This window comes from Amaranthus tricolor, chromosome 3, assembly GCF_026212465.1.
Source record: "Amaranthus tricolor cultivar Red isolate AtriRed21 chromosome 3, ASM2621246v1, whole genome shotgun sequence".
Classification (NCBI taxonomy): Eukaryota; Viridiplantae; Streptophyta; class Magnoliopsida; order Caryophyllales; family Amaranthaceae; genus Amaranthus; species Amaranthus tricolor.
Window position 1 is genome coordinate 23,693,569 of NC_080049.1, and position 15,208 is coordinate 23,708,776.

General features: G+C 34.7%; 1 protein-coding gene across 1 annotated transcript; it reads right to left on the bottom strand.

Moving 5' to 3' along the window:
- Nucleotides 1–5,135: 5,135 nt before the first annotated feature.
- Nucleotides 5,136–13,480, bottom strand: LOC130808812 (ADP-ribosylation factor-like protein 2). Its single transcript, XM_057674320.1, has 5 exons — nt 13,304–13,480; nt 13,111–13,221; nt 12,853–13,015; nt 6,191–6,271; nt 5,136–5,802 (listed from the first exon to the last, which is right to left on the bottom strand). The coding sequence occupies exons 1-5, from the start codon at nt 13,366–13,368 to the stop codon at nt 5,665–5,667; spliced, it is 558 nt and encodes a 185-aa protein (XP_057530303.1). The 5' UTR covers nt 13,369–13,480; the 3' UTR covers nt 5,136–5,664.
- Nucleotides 13,481–15,208: the final 1,728 nt, after the last annotated feature.

Below are 15,208 nucleotides of genomic sequence, written 5' to 3' on the forward strand. Positions count from 1 at the left end.
TTTATCCATCTTGTACAAGAAAATTTGAATAAAATAAAATTATTTAATAACTTAATTTTAAAAATAAGCTTCGTGAAAAATTATTTCCCAAAATAAGCGTCCGTACATTCAAGCCTAGTCTCGGGAACATTCGCTGTTACTAACGGCGAAACATTGAAAAAATAATAATAATAATAAAAGGAATCAGTCGCTGTTAGTAACAATGACTTTAAGGTTAACTGATAACTCCTTCATCTCGTCAGCTGGAATAAGGAAGTAACTGAGAACTAAAACTTTAAAACGCATTAAGTCGTTGTTACTAACAGCGAATGCTCCCGAGGCTAGGCTTGGATGTACGGACGCTTATTTTGGGAATTAAGTTTTTACGGAGCTTATTTTGGGAAAAAAATTGTTCAATTGTCTTATTTTTTTCAAATTTTCTCTTGTACAAAGTGGAGTTAGGATCCTCTCGAAAAATTTGAAAAAAATAAGATTATTTAACAACTTAATTCCCAAAATAAGCTTCGTGAAAACTTATTTCCCAAAATAAGTTTTCGTACATCCAAGCCTAGACTCGGGTAAAATCGTTGTTACTCACAGCGAAAGAGGAAAAAAATATTAAAAGGCCAAAGTCGCTGTTACTTTGCCCTTAATTTTTTTTTTTTTTTTATGAACTAAAGTAGCCGTTGTTAATTAGAAAAATAGTCGTTAGGAACTTGAAAATAGCAGTTGTAATGATGCTCTATAAATAGCTCCATCATTTCCCTTTCCCATACCTAACATCATTTAATTCATAATAAACATGTGATAATAGGATAAAAATATATACATTTACATATATATTACAATTTATACACAAAAGACCAAATGTTACAAATATTAAGTATGTACAAATGTTCAATATATACAAACAGTATTCTAATGCTAATCCTCCTCCTATGATTCGCCTGCATCGTAAGGACACTAGGGTCGAGAGGGCCTGGAGCTGCTGGATCCATCTCTGCTGCAATTCAACAATAACTAAGTGTTATGTATTGTAAAAATAATTAAGAAGTACTGAAATTGTTTACCTTGACGTGCAAGTTTTAGTGTTGTGACCGTCATTACCACACCGTCGACAAGCGTTGCGTCTCCGCGATCCTTCGTCCATTTCGTTCGTGATCCTCCTGGACTTAGGTCTTCCTAATCCACGAATGTGATCTGGATCGTGTAGCACCTCAACACCGGTGTACTGAGGCCATGACCTCTTATCAATCAACGACAAGAATATGGATTCATATGTGTTAACATAGCTTTGGGTCGTGTAGCAGGAGTCCACAAAACGCTCGTAGGATAAGTGTCGTTTAATACATACGGCAAGAACATGAGAATAGGGTATGTGATATATGGATGGTTTGTTACAAGTGCATTTCATCTCTCTCATATCTACACTTTGTATTTTACCACCCTTGGCGGATCCTCTATTACCACGTCCAATCTTAACTTGGAAAAAGCCTCGTCTGTAGTCAAATGCGACGATCTCATGGTCGAAGTTACTTAACAAATGCGGCAAGCAAAACCTATGATGGGCGTTCGGAGGTTGCAATTCCGGCTCCTCCATGATTGCTAGAATGCCCGCATGTCTATCGGAAATAACGCATAACCCTGGACTATGCATCACATGCTTACGAACACAGGCCATAAACCAAGACCACGCGGCTATGCATTCTTTTTCGACCAAGGAAAAGGCAAGCGGAAGATTCCCTTGTTCCCATCCTGGGCAATGGCAGTTAACAACGTATGGCGATACTTACCATACAAATGTGTTCCGTCAATGGCAATAACGGGTTTGCAATACTTGAATCCCTCAATACTAGGTTGGAAAGCCCAAAACACGCGTTGGAAAGTTCTAATACTAGGACGGACATACACACCGACATCATTATCTTCCTTTAAGAACCACTCAACTACGGTCCCGGGGTTTGAAATTTGCAGTGCCTTCAAGAAGCGTGGAAGAAGAGCATAAGAATCTTCCCATGTACCATAGATGGACAGAAGGGCTTGCTGTTTAGCACACCATGCCCGCTTATAGGTCACTTCGACACCGAATTGGTCTTTCACTATTTGACGCACAACAGAGACCTTAATTGATGGGTCTTGAGCAACACAATTTCTAATAAGATTGTTAATCACGGAAGATGTCAAATGAATGTGCCCAGATGACACGTTTTCAGTACTTAATACACAACCCCCATGCTTCCCTTTATACGTAATAATCTCCCATGATGGTGAATAGGAGCTCTTCCTAGCCCTAAGCCTCCAACCATACCCTCTCTTACACTTCAAGACTACCACGGTTTGATTTGAAGTCTCAGTTTGGTACTCAACGTTCCTACTAATATGATACAATCTAACAGCGTCCAACAACGCATCCTTGTTATCAAACATCATACCCTTTTGAAACTCTCCTTCGTCGGTGTAGGTTGTATCACAATCCCAAGACCTCCAAGAGTTGTCCTCAATGTGTTCATCTAGAGGGGGAACCAGTGCATAGGGTGTAGGGGCAACGATTGTTGGAATGTTTCATAAGGTCATGTCATTAGCTAGAGCCTCCTCGTCAACACCCACATCGTCCTCAGAAGGAGCTTCAACGAATTCATTACTCTCACTATTAACATCATCCCAAGGCTCATTTGTATCTTCTAAGTTAAAAGTATCATCATTTGATACTTGAAAATTGAAGTTGATTGGGTTCATTATAAGGACAAGAGGAAGATGGCATAAAGGAATTTTGGGTTTCTTGGGTAGGGAAGGGTGTATGAGAAGGAGCAGAAGAAGTTATATTCATGAATGCATTTGTTTCCACAACATTGATATCTTCATTCCCTAGGGGCACCTCTTCTACATATAACTCTAAAGAAGGACGAGAGGTAGACCTTGAATACTCCCACATTGCATCTATAAACTCCTCATGCTCAACCGGAAAAACTAATAAATCTCCACTTAGATTGTACTTAAAACTTAAATTAACAATACATCTTGTAGTGTCAATGCCAATCTTAGAGCATATAAAATGTTTAAATTCATTTAAATCCATGTATGAGTTGCATGCAAACAGTTTACGTCTTCCCCCAACGTACTTAACATTGTTACTAGTTGATCGAATTGAACCATTCCAAAAGCATACAACAGTCACACGAAATGAATCCATTTCTACAACAATACATACAAAATCAACATTACCATCAGGTTCATAAATATATGACCACTATACATTTTAAATTCAACAACAAATTTACGAACAAACAACCTCATTATGAAGATCAAGGTAAATAACAACTACAATCGACATATTCATGTGAAAGTTTATTAAAATCAAGTAAACCCTAATTTTTCGAATATGGAAAAAAACACAAAAAATTAGTACCTTACGTCAATGTAGGAAGATGAAATAACTAATTACTGGTACAAACTTGAAATTTGATGAGTTTAGTTGAAGGATTGAAGTTGATTTTAATGGTGCAAGGAGAAAGAGAGCTCGTAAGTGTCGAAATGGCAAAGAGAAGGTGTGAACTGAAATGAGGAAGAAGGAATCTGGAAAAAATAAAAAGGGCAAAGTCGTTGTTAGTAACAGCGACTTTGGCCTTTTAATTTTTTTTTCCTCTTTCGCGGTTAGTAACAGCAATTTTAACCGAGGTTAGGCCTGGATGTACGGAAGCTTATTTTAGGAAATAAGTTTTTACGAAACTTATTTTGGGAATTAAGTTGTTAAATAATCTTATTTTTTTCAAATTTTCGGATCCTCTCTATTACCTTAACGGCCCGTTTGGTACATGGTATAAGAGGGCGGTAATGGTAATAAAATTAAGTAATAAAAAATTTGGTTGTTTGGATGCCTTCAATGGTAATGGATGGTAATAAAATAACATAATGCAATTACCAAAAAGGGCCATTTTTATTACCATCAAACAACCTGGTATTAGACTGTAATGGTAATGAAGTATTACTGTGGTAATAAAATAAGGTAATGTTGTTTCGAGCTGAAGAAAAAAAAATAATGAAGAAAAAAAGGTAATGTATGTAATTATCCAAAAAAATATTATTATTAAAAAAAGAATCATTAGATAGAATAATTTAGATACAATAATGCTTTTAGATACAAATACACAATAATGAAAATAAGAGTCATTACCATTTTTTATTACTAACAACCAAATGGAATCAATGGAATATTATCTTCCATTACCATTCTTTAGTCATGCACACCAAATAAAAGAATCTTCATTACCAATTCTTATATCCATTCCTTCATTACTATTGCCATTACAACATTTCATTCCCATTACTTCATTACCATCAACCAAACGGGCCGTTAAATGTAATGAAAAATTTATTATTTAATTTAATGGCTAAAATTACTAGATGGAGGAAAATAGGGAGATTTTTGAGATTTTATATTTTATTTTAAAGTAGGTATCAAAATATTAGCATAGGTAATAAAGAAAAGTAACAGAGAGGATCCTAACGTCTTGGGATGAATGATTCTTACGAGAATCTTTACTTATAAGATAGGAGACTTTTTCTTTAATAACTTTTTATGGGCTATGAATTTTAATCATTTTGGTTTTTATACATAACTATAATTGTAATTATATATAAAAAATGCAAATTCTTGTATGCAACTGTTCTACACATACTCGTTCTCGCACCAGTACAACGTATGCGATTGTCTCAAGAGAAAAACTGAAACAAAATTTTGTCACTTGTTAGTAACGACAAACTAACTTTGTTTTAATTTTTTTGTTCCTTTTAACACTATGACATTATCTTTCTTTTGTTCGCATTTAGTAATACCTAACATACCTAACCTCAAATTCAGACACAAAATGAGAATTAAAAATTCCCATAACTTATTTTAGAAGTTTTTTTATACTAAACTTATTCTTTTCAATTTTTCCATAATTATCCATTAATTAATATACTTTCAAATTCCTCCCTCTCTCCCACTTGTCTGAACAACATAATTTTCATCCTTTTAATCTCTTCCCTTTTTTCTCTCCATTCGTTCAAATATAATTGCACTGATGAAACAATTCTCCACACTCAGCAACAGAAGCACATAATACACATCCCATCAGAACAAGAAATCTTCCATCTCTAATAGCCAGCCATATGCTACATAATAAATACATTAGCTTGTAGGCTTTATTAATGATGAACCTCCCATTTTAACCTCTTGCCAAACCTGCCAATGCTGAGCAATTTACATGCCATCTATAATCTTTTTTTTTCTTTAAGTGTTGCATTTTCCCCATCCATTTTAAACGGAGGTATGCTAAAGCAAGGTCAATACTTGATCATACGAATGATTTCCAAAACAGCTAAACACAAATTGAATAAGCAAACTTATACAAGTACAAACATGATCATTGATCCTGAGACGTAATAACTTGAAAGCTACTCAAACTGAGTTAGCTGGACCTTAGACTCAACCTTGATCCTGTACTGTTCTTCCCTTTACACGTGCGTTTTCGCAATCGTAGCAATCAAGCCCTTGAGTACTACAGGTCATGTGAAGTAAAAGAATGTAAGTAGCGTCATGTATACAATATAAAACGCAAACCATAAATGGTACAATAGGTTTGAAAAATTCTTGACTGCCAATTTATGTATTTGATAGAATTCTTCAGGCAAAACAAAGGTGCATCAGTCAAGCATATAAATCCTAGAGGCGATATCCTGAACCAACCAATCAAATCCCTCCAGCAGACCTTCTCCAGTGTATGCACTACAGCCCACAATTTCCCAGTGCCGTGTCTTGTCCATAGCTTCCAAGTTGAGTACCTAATTCATACCATGATAAAAAAAAAATCATCAAAACATCATAAACCGAGGCGTGACAATTCTTCAGGTACAAATCTTAAAGTCTGCTGTGTATTTTATGAGCAGTAATAAAAGGGGGCAACAGCTTGTATAATGGACTATAGGAGGATCAAAGCAGGGTATCACAGAGAGCTATTTTTCTTTTCCTCCCATTTTTGCTTTTCTTTGTAGCGTGGGATAGAGTAAGGACTAATAATCACCATACATCCCAAAATAGGGTTAAAAACAGTGTTTAATCAGCCAGCCAAATACATCAGATTGAATATATAAAGCAGCGGCCACATAAGCAAACAATAAAATACGTTCGACAATCGACAGTTTCTCATCTTTTGAATGAATGGAACCTTACTTTGGCAACTTCAGCAGGAGAAAGAGCACTTTGAATATCCTGCTTATTGGCGAGTATCAACAAGGATGCTCCTGATAACCTCTGCGTAAAAAAACACAATCAAAACTTGTAAATCTAGAAACACAGCAAGCATTTTAACTTGCATCACAAGATAAAAATTGGTGGGGGAGGATACATCGTACACAAGAACTAACAATGCTCAAATTCGCTCAATAGTAAAAGAAACTAGAATATACCTCCACTATATATTTAAAAGGCCCAAGAAGTGATCTTCATAAGGTATCATACAAAGAAAATTTTTGATACAGAATAACAAGTCAGGTAGAAAGAAAGAAAGGAACATAGTCAAATTAACATGTTTCATGTTCACAAGCAGATTGGTGAATAAATAGAGTACTAATCTCATTGATTGTGACAATCTTGGTTTGCACCCTATGTTCCGTTTTCTAAGGCACCTCAAATTGGTGGCTTATACTCTGACTATGGGATGCAATTCAGATTCCGGAGATGCAATAGAATTTGAGAAATGAAGGCAAGAACATGAAAGCAAAATTGCAGCTTTATTTAACCTTTATTCAACCGAAGTTGTTGTCAAGAAAAAAAAAACTAACACAAAAGGGATTACTAAACAGTGAGCCAGTGATAGCGTCCACATAATTACACAAATCTTTCAACACAGGCATCCCACAGGAGCAAAAGCAGATTGCAAATCTGGTAGCCAATATATTATAAAACAGACAAAGTTAACAGTGTGATCAAAATATGCATAGCTAGGGAGAGCAAGATGGTTTAAAAATACGGAAAGTAATAAAAAAACTCAAGGGGTATCAACTTCCAGCGGAAGGCAAAAGCTAACCAAGAAAAAGACGTCATTTGCACCCAATCTACAAGTACAGTGGATCACTTACCAAGAACATTCATAGTTTAATCAAGCATGGTCAACTGGGCTATGTTAGATGCAATACAACACAACAGTTTAACCAGCTGGGAATAAACTGAGTGATATGGTTCAGATTCACACACAATATAAGTCCTCAAGTTACATAGCATCTTAAAGACCTTTTTTGATTTAATTTTTTTTTTTTTGGAGTGGGGGTAATTAAAGACTACTGTGCATTAAGTATAAGGAGCAATCCCAATAGCTAGCTATTTAGAATAAGAGACCTGTGTTGCAGGTTCTACGAGTCCGAGTACATGCAATTTTCAAGATTTATAAAGACAAAGATTTTTTGGTTTATCAGTTACTGCAGCACAGGATTACAAATCAGTGTGTGTGTGTGTGTAGGCGTGTGAAAGATCCCCACAGAATGTGCATGCATGTGCATTTTTAATGTGATGTGAATGGATCTGACATCAAATTGAAAATGCATTACTTTCCACCGAAACGTAATATCATGATAATCCAATTTCAATCTTTAGAGGAATCAAATTTTCAGGACAGTGATTTTTAATATAGCACAAACACTTTTACTCGATCATACTGTTATGGACCAGCAGGATTGCCCAGAACTACAGAGAAGAAAAGAAATATAAAATGAAGGGAAGAGGGATAAGGCAGATTTTCGAGCAAGCTGCTAGATCCAAGGGTAAAGTGTTCTCTTATCATTAATAGGACCAACTCTTTTTTACATATTTATTTATAGCAATAATTCCCAACAAACTCACCCGATCTGTTAGGCTATTACAAAATATTTCTCTCTTACAAAATCCCTGATTTGCCCCTTGTAACAGAATAAAAAATATTGTTGCCCATTTCAAGCTTTTGAATTGTTTTCAACATCCGTAACTGTAGAATTCTTTTTTCACCTACGATACACAATTAAACCCTTGTCATATTCTGTTGTAGGTATGACATCACATACACCTAGGAGTTTTACCTACGCACCTCCAAGATATCTTCTGACGGCACCATCAGAACAAAATCAGCTCACAGTTATGGTGGAAGACTCAATAACTCGCTTAGCTTGTTTGAGCTGCGAAACAGGGAGCACGGGATGAATGAGACTTTTAGGAAATTACAACTTGTAGGAAACTTTGGCAATTTTCTGTATAACCTTGTAAGGAGTAAAGACCATAATATCTAGGTGATAGCTACATTTCATCAGTAAATCTGTTGATAAGCTTGTAACTCAAAAAATACAAGATCTCCTTCATTGAAAACAACTTCAATTGTGATCTGCATAATATTTCATTGTTTGCTATACTTTAACCAAATTAAACTGAAATTCATCCAACACCAGGTCATGCCCTTGCAAGAGTTGTGTAAGGCTGTCCACATCAATTTTACCATTACCAAATCGAACCAAGCAGGGTGGTGGTTTACCATACAAAGCCTGGAATGGAAGAGTTGTGATGTATTTTAGCAAAATTCTATCCAATGCACCCAATTCGACCATACTTTAGGGTTGACGAAGCACCAAAGATAAGTTTCTCGAGCTTTGTTGACAATTTCCGACTAGTGGTTTGAAAGCAGACTACACACCAGTTTAGTGCCATGGAGGCAAAGAGCTTCTTCTAAAAAATACAAAAAAACCTTTGTCTCTATCAAAAACAATTGTAGAAGGAAAGTCATGTAGGCACACAACCTCACGAGCAAACATAATTGCCACAAAGAGTCGTAATTGGGTGTTTGTTACAAAGAAAATGAGCATATCAGGTGAATAGATCGACCAATACTAAAAGAGTATCAAAACCATTAGACTTGGGCAAACCTTCTATGAATTCCATTAGTCTGATAAAAAGTTTTCTCACACATTCTTTCACATAATTGTTGATTTGGCTCCTCATTCCATCCCAAAACTGCTCGGACGCAACACATTAATATGTCTTTAATTCCCTAAAATGCCCTCCAAGAAGAGAGTCATGATACTCTCTCAACAACACGAATAAATGGAGACAATCAAGCAAGCACATAATGTCCTTTGAAAAAACAATTTTCCATCGATTTAAGTAAAGCATGTTAGACCTTTTCCTGTTCAGTCAACGCCATCTTGATGCAACCCAAGTAAACATCGTTGTTCACCTCTTCTTGCAATATGGCTCAATCAATTCTGTTAGCACTTAGCAAGGCAGTTCAAACCCAGAAGAGTCTCGATGTGATTCCATAACTTCATTTGACGCACCCATATGATATATTAGCTCAAAATCAATCCCAATGAGCTTCATAACCCACCTTAGGTATTCAATTCCTACCTCTCGTTGTTCTAGAATATATATATATATATATATATATATATATATATATATATATATATATATATATATATATATATATATTTGGCTTATTTTGACAATTTTATTATGAAACATCGCCCGATTGGTTAATATTTCCATTTGACAATTGCAAACACAATATCCATTAACTCACGCTCATATATAGATTTGGTCTTGGCTTGTGTCACGGCCTAAGTGACTAAAAAATAAGCAATGGGGTGTGAGTTTTGAACCAACACTACCCCTAACTCGTTGCCCATAACATCTGTCTCCATTACAAAGGGTTAGGTAACATCGGGTAATGCCATAACCAACACTTCAATCACACTTCAGTCTCCATTACAAAGAGTTCAAAAGCTATAGTAGCAGCACGGGACCACCCGAAAGAATCCTTTTAAAGTTGGATAGTCAAACGTTGAGCAATTGAACTTGCGAATTATAAAATAATACCCCGTTAAACCTAAAAATCCTCTTAACTCCTTGAGATTTTTATGAATAGTCCAGAATAAAATGGCGTCAATTTTTGCAGTATCAACGACTACTCCCGTAAACAGAAATAGCCTGGCCTAAATAAGTAACCTCCATGACTCCAAAGTCATATTTCTTCCAATTAGTACCCAACATACTCTCAGACAAGGTTTGCGATACAATTGCTACATGTGTATTATGCTCATGTATACTCTTACCATGAATAAAAATATCATCATAAAACACAAGCACAAATTTGTAGACAAAAGCCTTGTATACCTCATTCATGAGGGATTGAAAAGTAATTGAAGTGTTTGTAAGACCGAAAGACATCACAAGAAATTCATAGCGTCCTTCGTGTATACAAAAGGTTGTTTAAGAAACATCTGTAGCTTGCATCTGAAATCAGTCGTATCTATATTTAAGATCTTGCTTAGGAAAAATGGTGGTGTCGTGCAACTCATCTAACAGCTCATCAACACCTACTTATCCAGCACAGTTACTTTGTCAAGAGCTCTATAATTCACACAAAAATGCCACAAGCCATCTTCTTTTTAACCAGAATGAGAACCTGGAAAAAGGATTATTGGAGGGATACATCATTCCTACCTTAAGCATATTTTGGACCATCCTCTCAATTTCTTTTGTTTGAATGTGAGGATAGCGATACGGGCGCAAAGTGCCACACACTCACATGATTTAAGCCATCTTTCAACTGAATGAAATAAACATGGCTTCTTGGAGGAGGTAAACTACTAATTTCTTGAAATAAATCCTGATAGTGAATCATGGTATCCTCCAAGAACTTAGGCACTTTCAATTCTATTTGTTCCCCCAATAATCTCTTGCATTCAATTAACACATCATTACCTTCATAGATTGTTTTTGCCAATTTGTTGTAACGGAAAAACGGCTTCCAAGGTTAACCACTGGATGCATAAAATGACATTTGTTCCTCTAAGAGCCAAAGAGAAAAACGCAATAATTTCTATGTCGTCTAGAGGTTTACCCCCTTACATTCACCTAGACCAACTACTTCTTTGATTCCTAAAGTCGCACCAAATTTATGATAATTGGAATATTGTATCCCTGATTCTTCCACAAACTGAGATGCAATGAAGTTATTAGTGGCTCCATAATCAATCATCACTATTAACAATATCTCTGCTATTTCACCCACTAATTTCAAGGTGCAAAATCATATTAGTCCTACTACAGAATATAATGAAATTCCGACCAAGGTAACCTTATCCTCTTCCATATTCTAAACCTTATTACCCTCCTCAACTACTTCTTCTAGATTTTCGTCCTCTACGACCAAAAGAATACTCAACTCCTTATTGATGCAATTATGGTTCAATAACCATTTCCCGTAACACCAAAAGCACAACACATGTGCTCCCTTATCTCTCATTTCAATTTCTGTCAACTTCTTCATTCTTTCTCCATGTTTAAAAATGGAAGAAGCGTTTTTTGTTTGGGTTTCGAGTAGGTATGTTTATGTAAAGTTATTTGTGTTTTATTAAAAAGGTTTTGATATTTTCTTGGGTAGAATTTTGTTTGGAAAAAATGGTTTAGGAACATAATGGCCCAATACAATTATTCTCCCACCTCATGTAGGTTTAAGACCTAATTTTCTAGTTTATTCGATTAACTCATTTCATGGCTTATTCCAAAGAAATTGGATCCAAGTTAGTTTTTTCTTGATTTCTTCATTCAAGCGATTAACAAAAGCCCCAAAAGAATATCCTTAGAGATCCTCTCTAATGGTGAAACCTTTTCCACAAAATCCCTCCAATTATCAGACACGCTCCCATCTTGTTTTAGTGCTAACCACTGCTCACACAATCTAGCTTATTTATCCCCATAATTCATGGAGAAGTGTTAGATGTGCTCAAAAAATTCCTCGGTAAGTTTTCTTGAATTTTCACCTCTCATTCTAACAAGTTTGCCAAAGTTTTCTCCAATGTAGCTTGACCTTCCTCTAGCTCTGAATTGTTTCTTCTTCATTTTTCCTTCTAACACAAAGAATTCAAAATGAATGTTTCTAACATTGCTCAATTCTTATTCCAATTGCTCAATAAGTTGAAGTTTCGTATAGTTTCCCAATGATCTTTATTGCTTTGGACCATCAGGATTGCCCAAAACTACAGAAAAGAAAATAAAGATAAAACCAAGAGAAGGGGATAAGGCAGATTTTCTAGCAAGTTGCTAGCTCTAAGGGTAAAGTTTTCTCTTATCGTTCATATAACCAAACCTTTGTTACATCAGACATTTATAGCAATAATTCCTAACAAACTCACATGGTTGTCACAAAAAATTCCCCGCGACAAAATCCCTGATTTGTCCCTTGTAACCACACTGCAAAAGAAATCACATTTAGGCGTAAAAAAGAAAGCAATAATTTCTCACGTTGTAAAGGTGTAAAAAAATCACATTTTAGGTCATAGCAATGGACATATCATGCTTCGATCAACATTTAGGCGTGACGATAATTGCATCACTCTTATTACTGCATCAACATTTCATTACCGCGATCACAACCGTTACCTTCTATGACACGAGTATAAGATCATACGATTCAACAATCCGATCCTACAAGGGTAGCCTCAATCGTAAAATAAAATATATTATGTGCAAACTATTACATACATATAAATATATCGTCAAACAAAATATATGAAGTCAAATTTTACACCTCAAAACTTTAAAAATGAACTAATAGAAGAAATATGAGTGATAACTAAGTATCCTATGACATATTAAACAAATTTGTAGAATCTTATGATACTACGATCTGTATCTACCAATTTTGATTTCACCTCCTTTACAATTCTAGGTAGGATCCTCATTCTAACAACGTTGCATGCATATATTCAGCTTATACATTTACCAAATACTAGCAGCACAATTCAAAGGAATAAGAATGAAAACAAAATTTACAAACTGTTAAAAACAATAAGGTTAGATGATCAAAAAACCTCTTCTTTGAGAAGATTATGCAACTCATCCCTGCAATCATCCAATCGTCTAATGTCAGAACTGTCAACAACCCAGATCAATCCATCAGTCTGCTCAAAATAGTTTCTCCAGTAAGCCCTAATTGTTTTTTGGCCACCCACATCCCATATATTCAGAGTATACCTAAAACAATTGTAGCGGACACTTTAACAATCTGTTTTGAAAATAAAATGGAGTATTGTAGTACTGTAGTAGGAAGAATAAGGAAATAGGAGTACTTTTGATAGGAAATGGTTTTGATGTTGAATCCCAAGGTAGGACTAATAACGCTAGTATCTTCTCCATTGATTTTGAGAACGATGGTGGTTTTTCCGGAATTATCGAGCCCCCTGCAAATGTCAAATTAAATTCAATTAATTAGCAAACATTTTCCAGTTGCAATTAGAATCGAATTATAGAAGAGATTCTTACACCATGAGAATTCGCATTTCTCTCTCTTTCCTCTTGATTTTGCGAATGATACTCAGAAGCCCCATTCCTTCAATTCCAAAGTTTGGAGAATGGAGGGAAAACTCAAGTTTTTAGAAATAGATTGTCGATTAACGCTTGAAATAATCGCTAACTGATCTTTGTGTCCCACGAAAGTTGTCATTGTAAAAAATAATTGATGTTGTGTTCGATTCATTTATAAATAAATTTATCAATTAATTATTTTTAAATAAATTTACATATTTGATATTTGGTATAATATTGAAAAATATTTATCTATTATTTATTCTAATTATTTAATGACAAAGAAATATAGATAATAGGGGGATTAATTTTAAACAATGGATTTATTTTAAAATAAATAATATTTTAAACAAAAGTTAATTTATTAACAATTTCTCTTTTATTTATGGTTCACACTCCTTTTTTATTTTAGTTTATCCTAATAAATTTGTCTTATTTTTATTTTTTTATATAGATCTACTCTACTACTTTCATTCTCTATATTATTTCTCTTCTTTTTAATTACCCTAATACTCTAAGCTACTATACTCAATTCTTAGTCTTCAGACAAAAAGAATGAAACTATTTGGCTAGATAAAAGAATATATGTTTTCCACATTAATAACTACAATGTTTGAACAATCTTACAAAATACTACTCCTTTCGTCTCAAAGAGAGTGAATTAAAGAACACGGGGCGATTTTAACAAATTATATGACATATTGTTTTGAAGCTTGTGCAACACATGGAATTTTAAATAGAGACATTTTAAATAAAACATCCGATGTTGTTTAATTAGAAGCCTGTGCAGTACTCTAAGCTTCTACACTCAATTCTATTGTTGGTCGTGATTTTCACTTTTTTTTAATTCTCATACGCATATTTAACTTTTTTTTAATTTCATTCACATATTTCTCTCGTTTTTCATATAATACTACTTTACCCACTTTTCTTAACTTTCCCATCCATTGTCAGTAGGGCAATTATATATGATAGAGAGTGGTACCAAGTGATTCATATCATGTTTTTGTCCATGCTTAAGGACATACAAAATTAAATATCATTCATCATTATCATACCTGGTGTATTCCATTCATAAAATCTATGATTAGGGTTTAAAAAGGATTGAAGATGACAACTCATATCCATAACAGAGGATGTGACCAAAGAATCTTTCAGCTCGAATCAAATAGAAAGATTTCTGCAACGAAAAAGAATAATTGATGTTGAACCCGCAACAAGTAGACCCATTAGCAAAAATGAAATAAATAACCAGATAAATAAAAATATGAGTAAGCAAGTGATCATGTAAGTAAGCAAATAACAAGAACACAACGGGGTAAGTGAAAATAAAGTATCAGTATTCTAACTAATAAATTATGTGCCTCTAACTATACATATCCTTAGTCAAGTCTTCAGAGAGGTGTAACTCAAGCAAGTCACTTTTGATTTGTTCCTCTCACGTTCTCCTATAAATTTACCTCAACATTCGTGTTCCTTCAACTTTCATCTTATGTGCAAAAAACTTCTTTACGGCCCAACATATAGTCCCATACAACATGTCTGATTGCAACTCGGTAAAATTTACTTTTTAATCTAATTGGAAACTTCTTATCACAAAGCACTTTGGTGGCCACTTGCCACTTGAGTCATTCTGCTCATATTTGATGAGATACATCTCCATCAATCTCCTCATTACTCTGAATTACCGGCTTTAAATACTTGAACTTGGTCGTACGTACAATAACATATTCACCAATGGTTACCCCTAGCTCACCTATCTGCTCAGTCCCACAAAAATTACATTGCAAATATTATGTCTATATACGTTTTATAAGCAATTCTTTATCTTCTACTATTGCCCTCTACCCTTCCAACTTAGTA

Coding starts and splice junctions, on each gene's coding strand:
- LOC130808812 (XM_057674320.1), bottom strand. CDS start 13,368: ATGGGGCTTCTGAGTATCATTCGCAAAATCAAGAGGAAAGAGAGAGAA. Junction 13,016..13,110: donor AAAACCATTTCCTATCAAAA/GTACTCCTATTT, acceptor CAATTGTTTTAG/GTATACTCTGAATATATGGG. Junction 5,803..6,190: donor CTCCTGCTGAAGTTGCCAAA/GTAAGGTTCCAT, acceptor GGTATGAATTAG/GTACTCAACTTGGAAGCTAT.